At 49.2% G+C, this 13,010-nt stretch overlaps 1 protein-coding gene across 1 annotated transcript in view; it reads right to left on the minus strand.

Annotated features, from left to right (window-relative positions):
- Positions 1–12,760, minus strand: part of LOC130127723 (mucin-13-like) — a 35,278-nt gene extending 22,518 nt beyond the window's left edge. Inside the window, exons 1-2 of the mRNA XM_056297442.1 lie at positions 12,631–12,760; positions 6,345–6,581 (exon numbers count right to left, since the gene is read on the minus strand). Of these exons, the coding sequence (XP_056153417.1) occupies positions 6,345–6,581; positions 12,631–12,697 (304 nt within the window). The 5' untranslated portion in view covers positions 12,698–12,760. The remainder of the gene's footprint in view (positions 1–6,344; positions 6,582–12,630) is intronic.
- Positions 12,761–13,010: the final 250 nt, after the last annotated feature.

Consider the following 13,010-nt stretch of genomic DNA (forward strand, 5'->3'; position numbering starts at 1 on the left):
ACACACACACACAGTTGAGGCTGTTCTAATGAGTGAAATCAGCAAGTGTGGCATTGGGTTGGAGGGGAAACCTGAATACTACAGTCCCTTCAAGGTGCAAGGCTGACCACCACCACTGGTCTGGACTGCAGACCAGTGGATCTCCAGTGGTAGATATGAAGACTATTCAGAAGCTGTGCAACTGAGTAGGAAAGTTCTGTTGCCCAAAAGGAAAGCTGCCTGAGAAAGCAGGCGTAAATTAAATATGATAAGCTGGCCATCCCGCCCAGGGGTGAACAAACTCAATCATCGGCTTAAAGAGCTTCAAGGTTATTTTTTTCTTTTATAAAGGACTTTATCTTATTGATTGATTGATTGATTGATTGATTGATTGATTGATTGATTGATTGATTTTACTTGTTATACTGTTTTTGTTTGTTTTATGTGTCCAAATAACATCCAAATAACAGCACCACATCTTTGTTGTTAAATTTGCCATGGAAGAGGTTAGCATTAGCTCACTTATAATATATGCAGCCTGGGGATCAATGTTCATGAGATTACCATGATCTGCCATTTACCAGAGGTTCTTTTCCTCTTGCTGGCTAGTTTCCACTGTCACTTAGATTGGTCCACCGTCCGCCATTTCCGCTACTGGGGATTGCTATCAATGGCTACTGAGGAAAACAAAAGTGCTATCCTGATTCTATTTTGGTTGAGTAGTGGTTGACACACTTCCTTTGTGCCATAAACCAAGCCTTCATTTTCCTGCGAGATCATCTAGCCAGTGAAAGCAAGGCTTATAGGGAACCTATCTAAATGCCGATGGTGCCATTATTCTATAGCCGTTACACTGCGCAATCAACATTTACTTCATAATGAGTTAAAGCAAAAAAAAAAGGTCTACTGTAGCTTTAATGTTTATTCGTTAAAAATATTGTTTTAAATTAAAATTTAATATCCAATGAAATGTGTGATTTAGGGGGGGGTGTTGAGCACTTTTGCAAGGCACTGTATGCATGGCACATCCTCATTAGGGGCTGAGCCCCACTAAATGTCATCCTACAATTGTCCCTGTTTTCCACTCATATCTGTGGGTGTTTGATTTGAAAGAGAGCTTAATTCAATTTTAATTACAATTATTTTTTTTAATTTTCCCCCCTTTTTCTCCCCAATTGTATCCGGCCAGTTACTCCACTCTTCCGAGCCGTCCCGGTCGCTTCTCCATCCCCTCTGTAGATTCGCGAAGGGCTGCAGACTACCACATGCCTCCTCCGATACATATGGAGTCACCAGCCGCTTCTTTTCACCTGACAGTGAGGAGTTTCACCAGGCAGACGTATCGCGTGGGAGGATCACGCTATTACCCCCCTCCCCCATACAGACGCCCCGACCGACCAGAGGAGGCGCTAGTGCAGCGACCAGGGGCTGGGTGTCACAGGCTCTGCACTCTCAATGTTTGCATCCTACCTGACGGGTCGCTCCTACCAGGTGACATGGAGGGGCTATGTGTCGGAGCCTCGTAGACTGACTACAGGCGTTCCACAAGGTTCGGATCTGGGTCCTCTCCTGTTCTCCCTATACACAACATCCCTGGGTTCTGTTATTTGCTCGCTTTTCTTCTCTTACCGTTGTTATGCCGGTGACACCCAGCTGATCTTGTCCTTCCCTCCCTCTGACACAGAAGTAGAGACATGCATTGCTGCGTGCTTGACTGGCATCTCGGAGTGGATGGCGACACACCACCTGAAGCTCAATCTGGACAAGACAGAGCTGATGTTTCTCACGGGGAAAGGTTGCCCACACAGAGACCTAGCCATCACAGTTGACAACACCGTGGTGACGCCAACTCGGACTGCGAGGATTCTGGGTGTGATCCTGGACAACCAACTGTTGTTTGCTGCAAACGTTGCATTGATTGCTTGCTCCTACAGATTTCTCCTCTATAACATCAAGAGGATTCGGCCATTCCTCACCGACGAGACAGAACAGGTGCTCATCCAGACTCTGGTCATCTCCCGGCAGGACTACGGCAACTCCCTCCTTATTGGCGCCCCGGCGTCGGTCATCAGACCTCTGGAGCTTGTTCAGAAAGCTGCAGTTCGTCTGGTGTTCAACCACCCTAAGTTCTCCCACACAACTCCCCTTTTTTCGTGTCCCTACACTGGCTCCCAGTAGTTGCTCGCATCCAGTTTAAGACTTTGGTGCTAGCCTACAGCGCAGTGAAAGGAACAGCTCCTTTTTATTTCCAGACCATGGTCAAGCCCTACACCCCCGCCCGACCACTGTCGCTCAGAGGCCCCTGCTGCCGATCAACCCAGTCACGGTTCTTTTCTGTCCTGGCCCCACAGTGGTGGAATGAACTCCCCACTGATGTCAGGACAGCAGAGTCACTGCCCTTCTTTCGACACAGGTTGAAACACCTCTTCAAGAACTACTACCCTGCTACTTGCTCTTAGCACTTATTGTATTCACTCATTTAAAAAAAAATATTTCTTGCACTTTTACTTTAGCACTGGTTTTGCTCTTAGATGCTTGTTTTGATGAACTTATGACCTCTGATGACTAGTAGTTCTCCTGATTTCCTACATTAAATGCACTTATTGTAAGTCGCTTTGGATAAAAGCGTTGGCTAAATGACTTTAATATAATGTAATGATCAGGACACATAACCCCCTTCCGGCTTCTCACCCGCAGATACGGCCAATTGTGTCCGTAGGGGTGCCTGACCAAGCCAGAGGCAACACGGGGATTCAAACCGGGATAATGAAAATGAGGTGGAATGCAGCTAACTATTTGTGATTGAAGTTTCATGTATATTACAGTGCAGTGTTTAAAGGAAAGAGATTGTGGTTATCTTCAACCCTTGTTTCCCAAATGTGTGATGTCATCAGATCTATTAACGTGCTAGCGAAGTGCATTAAGGAATTATTTGTCCTGGGTATGATGTTAAACTGCAACCGTCGGGTCATCGGTGACTAACCCGGCACCTCCACTTCAACCCCTGGGTTGTTGTGAGGAGAGTGTGTGGACACCCAGCAGGACTTAACACAAAACCTGTCAAAGGACGGATGAGTTCCTCTGTGAACCAACGGCCATCCATACCTGGAGAGGCGATAGGGACCACCAGGTACTGAAACACAATGATGGCTCAACATGTTGAGGCATCAGCTGTGCTCCTATGACCTCCATAGGTTACGGAACTGATGATAATGATGATGATGACGATGATGAGTTATAAGATCATATGCCTATGTGAAACGATATATGTTTATTTATTTCTGTTTATATTTTCAGAAACCACACAGATCCATATCCTTTGTACCCCTCTCCAGGTGCCTAGATAAAGTTTGCAAACTATTACCTGCTTCCGTGTCCACTCCTTAATCAGAGTCACACTGTGGACGGAGATCCAGCTATAACATTAGGTGCTCACACCCAGTTTAACAAATATATTTATAATATTGGTCATTCGAGCCGGATACATTCACCCACAGTGAGAGCATGGAAGAGCGGAGAGCAACAGCATCTACTGACAGCATCCCAAACACACAAAGAAGAAAGTAAAGGTAGCAGACTGTTGCATCTGCTACCACGATGCAACGGTCTGCTACCTCTGGTTTGGTGCAACCAACATCTCTTCCAGCACCTGGAGCTCTTAGCTATTCAGCAACCTAGCCAACCTTTGTACCGCTTCGGTCTGCCTACTGGCCTCCGTCTATTGCTTCTATAAATTCAGTGCACCAGTTGTCCACAGTAACAAATCCTCACTCTTTGTTCTCACTACCTGGATCCTCAATGCTGTACACCCAAACTGCCCCCGCTCCACCAATGTACTATCAAGCTCCCTCGGGAATAATGTAGTCTACATGTTACCCAGCTAATATTACATTGCCGCAGCCAAAATCTCAGCTAATTAACCCAAATGCTGTTCAGCCGGTGTACCAACCACAGCCCCAAGCTCCAAGTGTAGCAGTCATCGTTCATCTGTCATCTGCTACCAAGTCACTGAGTACAGAGTTGTGGCTCATGGAGAAACCAACTAACCTGCAGGAGATGGCCTTTTGTCTAATGTGGCACTGGGAAAACAATAAGCTTGGCTACAAGGTGAGGCTACTGGAGAGCCAACTTCCCACATTGAGAAATATTTATTGTGCACTAGCAGCAGAGTATGATTGCCTGGGCCTAGTTATCCCCTTCACAACGAGAGCAGAGGTCATTGTGCGACATCTATGGGCAAAGAAAAGAGGCTGGGATGACCCAAACCTCCCCCCTGACCTCCCTAAGGCCTGGATTAGCTGGGAGAATGAGCTGTCACAGCTAGCCAGAATTTCCATCCCAAAGCCCTATGCACCTTCAGAGCTGGCCATTGCAGACACAGAACATACAGTTCATGTATTCTGTGACACGTCAGAGCAAGCATATGGCTCAGTAAACTACTTGACCATGCAAGAGGGAAAGAAGATGCATGTCTTCTTTGTGATGGCAAGATCCAAGGTGGCACCCAGGCACCAGATTTCCATCCCACGGCTGAAACTCTGTGTGGCATTAAGTGGAGCCCAGCTGTCTGCCCTCATGCATCATGAACTGACGCCACACATCACCAACACATTCCTGTGGTCAGATTCAACAATGGTCCTTACCTGGCTAAATCTGACACTTGCCGATACAAAGTCTTCATCGGGACAAGGGTTTCTGAGATCCAGTAACACACTCAAGGCAAGGAATGGTGATACGTTGATTCCGCCAGTAACCCAGCAATGACATTACTCGGGGAAAGACAATAGCTGATCTTACCAATCCCAGTCGTTGGCTCCGGGGACCTCAATTCCACCACAAACCACAAGACCAATGGCCCTTAGCTGAAATCAAAGGTGAGGCCGAAGGTGCAGAAGAGCTTAAAGGAGGCATCTTCTGTGGACTCATTCAGCACCTTCTAACAGTTCAAGCCATAGATGCCACACAGTTTTCAAACTGGGCGAAACTGCTCGGTGCTGCAGAGCACTCTCTACAAGGGGCGGAAGCCTCGAACCCCACTACATCACAGCCTCTGTGATGCTGAGCTTCATCTCCTGAGAGCCGGCCAAAATGAATGTTTCCCAGAAGAAGTGAAAGCCCTTAAATCTGGTCATCAGGTGTCACCAAGTAGTAGACTAAGCTGTCCAGCCCCAGAATAGGACAATTCTGACAATGGATGGATGGAACATCGGGTCCTGTGTATTCAAAAACACAGCCCACTCATGCAAACCTAGAATGCCATCCATCCATCCATACATCCATTATCCAAACCGCTTATCCTACTCTCAGGGTCAAGGGGATGCTGGAGCCTATCCCAGCAGTCATTGGGCAGCAGGTGGGGAGACACTCTGGACAGGCTGCCAGGCCATCACAGTAGGGCCGGCACACACACACACACACACACAGACACACACACACACACAACTAGGAACAATTTAATATGGCCGAGTCACCTGACCTACGTGTCTTTGGACTGTGGGAAAAAACCGGACCACCCGGAGGAAACCCACATAGACACGGGGGGAACATGCAAACTCCACACAGAGCACGACCTGGGATGACCCCCAAGGTTGCACTACCATGGGGCTTGAACTGAGGACCTTCTTGCCGTGAGTTGACCGCGTTAACCATTGCACCACCGTGCTGCCCAGTGCACAACAATATGCCTTAAATCAGTTTTCCTGGGTATGACCTAACTAACTGACAGTAACCATTAAAATAAGCAAACACAAAGCTGCCAGGATCTAGATATTTGTGGATTAGGTGTTGTCTCAATTAGCCAGCTGTAGAAATATCAAAAACAACATTGTTTATGTGTGTGTGTGTGTCTGTGTACGTTTGTGTAAAGTTGCAAACTGAATATCCTGGTTTTGCCAACATAACTGTTCATCGCTTGATCGGATGAAATCTATATCAGCATAATGAACCCCCCCCCCCATGTTAGTGTAAAAACATTTTGCAGCGTTGAGGAGGGTTTGGGGTTTTTTTGCATTTGCAAATCAGCTTTTCCTCCATGCGATATCATCATTTGCATAAAAACAGCTTGATGGTGAAGCAGCCGTGGGATGCACAATTTGTGTAGGTTTTCATTCTACCCAAACACCATACTAGCTGATTTCACTAACTTTCTCCCCCCTACAGGTGAGGCTGTTCTAATTAGTGACATCAGCAAGTGTGGCACTGGGTTGGAGGGGAAACCTGCATGCTATAGTCCCTTCAAGCTGCAAGGCTGACCACCACTGGTCTGGACTGCTGGATTTAGCCACCGACACATCTAAAATGAAGTTATTGATGTAAAAAAAGATGACCAATGTGATTACAAATGAAGAATTTTGAAATTACAGCACCTGGGGCTTCTGTGCCTGTAGGAGGAGGTGTGGCTGTAGCAGTAGGAGCAGGTGTACTTGTAGTAGTTGGAGCAGATGTATTGGTAGTTGGAGGAGATCTAGTTGTAGTAGTTGGAGATCCAGTTGTAGTAGTAGTTGGAGAAGATGTAGCTGTAGTGGTTGGAGATGTAGCTGTAGTAGTAGTTGGGGATATAGTTGTATTACTTGGGGATGTAGCTGATGGAGTGGTTGTAGTAGCTGGAACAGATGGACAAACATTTTAATTGAAGGGATTGTGGACAAGAAAGTAGAGAACTGGAGTGAATCAGAGAGGAAGGTTCGACAAATGCTCTCAAACAACCTGGGACTAGATGGCATTCATATGACGATGCTCAGGGAAGCGGTCAGTAGCGGGAGGGGGGAAAGCCCAGGAAAAAACTGTCGTGACACTTTTGCACTTTAAACAGACAGAGTGCACTTTCTTTTGCCAAGAAATTAAAGAGCAAAAAGAAGAAAAAAAAATCTATATAAATGAAGACTATTCAGAAGCTGTGCAACTGAGTAGGAAAGTTCTGTTGCCCAAAAGGAAAGCTGCCTGAGAAAGCAGGCGTAAATGAAATATGATAAGCTGGCCATCCCGCCCAGGGGTGAACAAACCCAGTCGTCGGCTTGAAGAGCTTCAATTTTTCTTTTATAAAGGACTTTATCTTATTGGTTTATTTTTTGATTTGTTTATTTTACTTTTTATACTGTTTGGGACCACATCTTTGTTGTTAAGTTTGCCAGGGAAGAGGTTAGCATTAGCTCACTTAAAATGTATGCAGCCTGGGGATCAATGTTCATGAGATTACCAGGATCTGCCGTTTACCAGAGGCCCTTTCCCTCTTGCTGGCTAGTTTCCACCGTCACTTCCGTTGGTCCACCGTCCGCCATTTCCGCTACTGGGGATTGCTATCGATGGCTACTGAGGAAAACAAAAGGGCTATCCTCTTTCTATTTTGGTTGCGTAGTGGTTGACACACTTCCTTTGCGCCATAAACCAAGCCTTCATTTTCCCGCGAGATCGAGAAGCCAGTGAAAGCAAGGCTTATAAGGAACCTATCTAAATGCCGATGGTGCCATTATTCTATAGCCGTTACACTGTGCAATCAGCATTTACCTCATAATGAGTTAAAGCAAAAAAATGGTCTACTGTAGCTTTAATGGTTATTCGTTAAAAGCATTGTTTTAAATTAAAATGTCATATCTAATGAAATGTGTGATTTAGCGGGGGGGGGTTGAACACTTTTGCAAGGCACTGTATGCATGGCACATCCTCATTAGGGGCTGAGCCCCACTAAATGTCTGATCCTAGAATCGCCCCTGTTTTCCACTCATATCTGTGGATGTTTGATTTGAAAGAGAGCTTAATTCAATTTTAATTACAAATTTATTTATCCCCCCCCCTTTTTCTCCCCAATTGTATCCGGCCATTTACTCCACTGTTCCGAGCCTTGCCGGTCGCTTCTCCATCCCCTCTGCAGATCTGCGGAGGGCTGCAGACTACCACATGCCTCCTGCGATACATATGGAGTCACCGGCCGCTTCTTTTCACCTGGCAGTGAGGAGTTTCACCAGGCAGACGTATCGCGCGGGGGGATCACGCTATTACCCCCCCTCCCCCGTACAGACGCCCCGACCGACCAGACCAGTCAGTGAAACGTTAATGAGACTAGGAGCCCACGTCACCGCCCCGATGATATGTCTACCCAGCCTTTCCCGACGTTGGAGTGGTCTAGGTCAGTGCGTAAGTCCTCCATCGGCACCAGGAGCACGGGAGTTTAAGAGGTGGACGTTCTTGGATTTAGCCTAGCCTCTGGGGGTCGTCCCGGGTCGTCCTCTGTGTGGAGTTTGCATGTGCTTCCCGTGCCTACGTGGGTTTCCTCCGGGGGATCCGGTTTCCTCCCACAGTCCAAAGACATGTGGGTCAGGTGAACTGGCCGTACTTAATTGTCCCTAGGGGTGAATGTGTGTGTGTGTGTGTGGGGGGGGGGGGGCTGTGTGATGGTCTGGCGGCCTGTCCAGGGTGTCTCCCCGCCTGCCGCCCAATGACTGCTGGGATAGGCTCCAGCATCCCCGGACCCCTGAGAGCAGGATAAGTGGTTCGGATAATGGATGGATGGAACATCGGTTCCTGTGTATTCAAACACACAGCCCACTCATGCAAACCTAAAATGCCGTCCATCCGTCCATCCGTCCATCCATCCATCCATCCATCCGTCCATCCATCCATCCATCATCCGAACCGCTTATCCTGCTCTCAGGGGTCCGGGGATGCTGGAGCCTATCCCAGCAGTCATTGGGCGGCAGGCGGGGAGACACCCTGGACAGGCCACCAGGCCATCACACACACACATTCATACCTAGGGACAAGTTAGTACGGCCGACTCACCTGACCTACATGTCTTTGGTCTGTGGGAGGAAACCGGAGCCCCCCGGGGGAGACCCACCCAGTCACCTAAAATGCCGATATCTAAACTGGATTGGCTTCTGGAGACCTTTCATACGCTCCACAAGGCTCTCACCCTTATGACAGGCAGCAGTTATAAAATGACGTTTCTGTCAAGTCATTTGTTGTGCAAGCGTGTAAAGCATTTACTGGGCCGAAGGGCTCCGGCGATAGCAGGGGACTTCCTTACGACCAGCAGGTCTCTGAGCGGACCGGTTAACTGTTAACAGGAGGACGGGGTCATAAAGTGGAGTCAGGAGTCTGTCCCGGACATGTGTATCCGCCATGCTGTGCACATGAGCCGCTACACTTCCGTGTGTCCTCGTCCACTGTAGGACTCGGTGGTGAAAGTCCACCACCAACAGACTGGCTTTATGTATTCCACAGGAGACAAAACTGAGACAGTAGAGGAAGCAGATGATCAGACAGGCGTATGGGAAGACTGTGTTGACCCTGCTGCCGAGTCGTCCCCCATTCTGTCAGAGGGACACCACGTCTTCCCGCCGGCCAGCCGCACATAAAAACCGCTGATGCCTTTTAGTGCAAGAGCTGGAACTAACTGCTCTCCAATTACTGTAAGCTTACTCTCTCTCTCTCTCCCCCCTCCCTCCCTCCCTCTCTCCCCCCCATCTCTGTGTGTCTCTCTCTCTCGCTCGCTCTCTCTTTCTGTCTCTCTCTCTCCCCCCTCCCTCCCCCCCCATATCTGTGTCTCTCTGTCTCTCTTCCTGTCTCTCTCTCCTCCCCCCCCCCCCTCTCTCTCTCTCTCTCTCTCTCTCTCTCTCTCTCTCTCTCTCTCCCCTCCCTCTCTCTCCCCCATCTCTGCATCTCTCTCACTCTCTCTCCCTTTCTCTCTCTCTCTCTCTCTCTCTCTCTCTCTCTCTCTCTCTCTCTCTCTCTCTCTCTCTCTCTCTCTCTCTCTCTCTCTCTCTCTCTCTCCCCCCCTCCCTCTCTCTCCCCATCTCTGCATCTCTCTCGCTCTCTCTCCCTTTCTGTCTGTCTCTCTCTCTCTCCTCCCTCTCCCCCATCTCTGTGTCTCTCGCTCTCTCTCTCTTCCTGTCTCTCTCTCGCCTCCCTCTCTCTCTCTCTCCTTCCTCCCTCTCTCTCCCCCCATCTCTGTGTGTGTCTCTCGCGCTCTCTCTTCCTGTCTCTCTCTCTCCTCCCTCTCTCTCTCTCCCCCCTCCCTCTCTCTCCCCCCATCTCTGCGTCTCTCTCGCTCACTCTCTCTTTCTGTCTCTCTCTCTCCTCCCTCTCCCCCATCTCTGTGTCTCTCTCGCTCGCTCTCTCTTTCTGTCTCTCTCTCCCCCCTCCCTCCCTCTCTCCCCCCCATCTCTGTGTCTCTCTCTCGCTCGCTCTCTCTTTCTGTCTCTCTCTCCTCCCTCTCTCTCTCCCCCCATCTTTGTGTCTCTCGCTTGCTCGCTCTCTCTTTCTGTCTCTGTCTCTCTCACCCCCTCTCTCTGTCTCTGTCTCTCTCACTCCCCCCTCTCTCTGTCTCTCTGTGTCTGTCTCTCTGTCTCTGTCTCTCTCTGTCTCTGTCTCTCTCACTCCCCCCTCTCTCTGTCTCTCTGTGTCTGTCTCTCTGTCTCTGTCTCTCTCTGTCTCTCTCAATCCCCCCTCTCTCTGTCTCTGTCTCTCTGTCTCTCTGTCTCTCTGTCTCTGTCTCTGTGTTTCTGCCTCTCTGTGTCTGTGTCTCTGTCTCTCTGTGTCTCTGTCTCTGCCTCTGTCTCTGTGTCTCTGTCTCTGCCTCTGTCTCTGTCTCTCTGTCTCTGTCTCTCCGCCTCTGTGTCTCTGTCTCTGTGTCTCTGTCTCTGCCTCTCTGTCTCTGTCTCTCTGTCTCTGCCTCTGTTGTCTGTCTCTCTGTCTCTGTCTCTCTGTCTCTGTGTCTCAGTCTCTGCCTCTCTGTCTCTGTGTCTCTGTCTCTGCCTCTCTGTGTCTGTGTCTCTGTTTCTGTGTCTCAGTCTCTGCCTCTCTGTCTCTGTGTCTCTGTCTCTGCCTCTCTGTGTCTGTGTCTCTGTTTCTGTCTCTGTGTCTCTGTGTCTCTGCCTCTGTCTCTGTGTCTCTGCCTTTGCCTCTCTGTCTCTGTCTCTGTCTCTCTGTCTCTGTCTCTGTCTCTGTCTCTGTCTCTGTCTCTCTGTCTCTGTCTCTGCCTCTCTGTCTCTGTCTCTCTGTCTCTGTGTCTCTGTCTCTGCCTCTCTGTCTCTGTGTCTCTGTTTCTGTCTCTCTGTCTCTGTGTCTCTGCCTCTGTCTCTGTGTCTCTGCCTCTGCCTCTCTGTCTCTGTCTCTGTCTCTGTCTCTGTCTCTCTGTCTCTGTGCCTCTGTCTCTGTCTCTCTGTCTCTCTCTCTCTGTCTCTGCCTATCTGTCTCTCTGTCTCTGTCTCTGTCTCTGTGTCTCTGTGCCTCTGTCTCTGTCTCTCTGTCTCTCTCTCTGTCTCTGCCTATCTGTCTCTCTGTCTCTGTCTCTGTGTCTCTGTGTCTCTGTCTCTGCCTCTCTGTCTGTCTCTGTCTCTGTCTCTGTCTCTGTGTCTCTGTCTCTGTCTCTGCCTCTCTGTCTCTGTCTCTGTCTCTGTCTCTGCCTCTCTGTCTGTCTCTGTCTCTGTCTCTGTCTCTGTCTCTGTCTCTGTCTCTGTCTCTGTCTCTGCCTCTCTGTCTCTGTCTCTGTCTCTGTCTCTCTGTCTCTGTCTCTGTCTCTGTCTCTCTGTCTCTGTCTCTGTGTCTCTGTGTCTCTGTGTCTCTGCCTCTCTGTCTCTCTGTCTCTGTCTCTGTCTCTGTCTCTGTCTCTGTCTCTCTGTCTCTGCCTCTGCCTCTGTCTCTCTGTCTGTCTCTGTCTCTCTGTCTCTCTGTCTGTCTCTGTCTCTGTCTCTGCCTCTCTGTCTGTCTCTGTCTCTGTCTCTCTGTCTCTCTGTCTCTGTCTCTGTCTCTGTCTCTCTGTCTCTCTGTCTCTGTCTCTGTCTCTGTCTCTCTGTCTCTGTCTCTGTCTCTGCCTCTGCCTCTGCCTCTGTCTCTGTTTCTCCCTCTCTCTCGCTGTTTGATCTTGTGAAATATTGTTGAGTTTTTGTTTAATGTAAAATAGAGTTGTTTAAAATTCTCGCTCTCTCACACTCTCTCTTCCTCTCTCCCTCCTTTCTCTCCCCTTCTCTGTCCCCCCTGTCTCTCTCCCCCTCCCCCCCTCTCTCTCTGCCTGTCTCTGTCTCTCTCTCTGTCTCTCCCTCTCCCCCTCTCTCCCTTCGCTTACTCACCCCCCCCCCCTCAGAAACACACACACACCACTTATGGAAGGTGTGACTGAGGGTGTGTGTGTGTGTGTGTGTGTGTGTGTGTGTGTGTGTGTGTGTGTGTGTGTGTGTGTGTGTGTCTGAAGGGCTCGCTGGGAAAAGGAACGGTGGCGTTTTCTAATAATTTCAAACCTACAAAAACCAAATGTGCTGAAGAAGACAAGCGGGCTGGCAGCAACTCAGAGCTCTTCCTCGCGATGCTCCCTCCTCTCAACAACGTATGGTCAGTGTTGGATGCTGCCTGGGTTGGCTCACCACCTCCCGTATGGGAGTGTTACAACAGAGCCAAGTATGAGTTAACTTTAATACCGCCACGGTTACTTTACCCTCACACCTTACCGAGGGAAACGAGCTGTAAGTGATCATGCTGCTGGCGCGAACCCCTAAAGGGTCCATTGCTTGTTAATATTCAAAATACGAAATAAAATACAGAGCAAAACGTTATGTCGTCAGTTATAAACACGTCTCAACTGAGGGGTTATGGCAAAAATATGTCCCTCTTAAAAAGAGTTTGAAAGGGTTTTAAGTCCGTAACATTAAGGCGACCTACCTGATGCGTACACAGCCACAACAAGCCACAAGGAAACGAGGAGTTTGCTCCTGACGAGCGGGGCCATCGTAACTGCCTCGAGTCGAATACTGTCCACGGGGAAGGAGGAGGACTACGCTCTGAAGCCCTGGACGATAAGGCCCTGCAGAGTCCTTCACCGGCTCACTGAGATATTAGTCACTCCCTGGGGAGGCGGGGCTGTCTGCACACACGACGGACGAGTGTTTAAGACGCAAGTAGAGGATTTCCCCCGCTTATCTATCTTTGCTAAGGTAAGGCCACAGAAATGGCGCGTGAACAATTTCACTTTGTGCCAGAACCAGGGGCGTAGCACAGAATTCTGGGCCCTGTACATGAGCAGTCTCTGTGGGCCCCGCTCC

Source organism: Lampris incognitus, chromosome 17 (genome assembly GCF_029633865.1).
Source record: "Lampris incognitus isolate fLamInc1 chromosome 17, fLamInc1.hap2, whole genome shotgun sequence".
Classification (NCBI taxonomy): domain Eukaryota; kingdom Metazoa; phylum Chordata; class Actinopteri; order Lampriformes; family Lampridae; genus Lampris; species Lampris incognitus.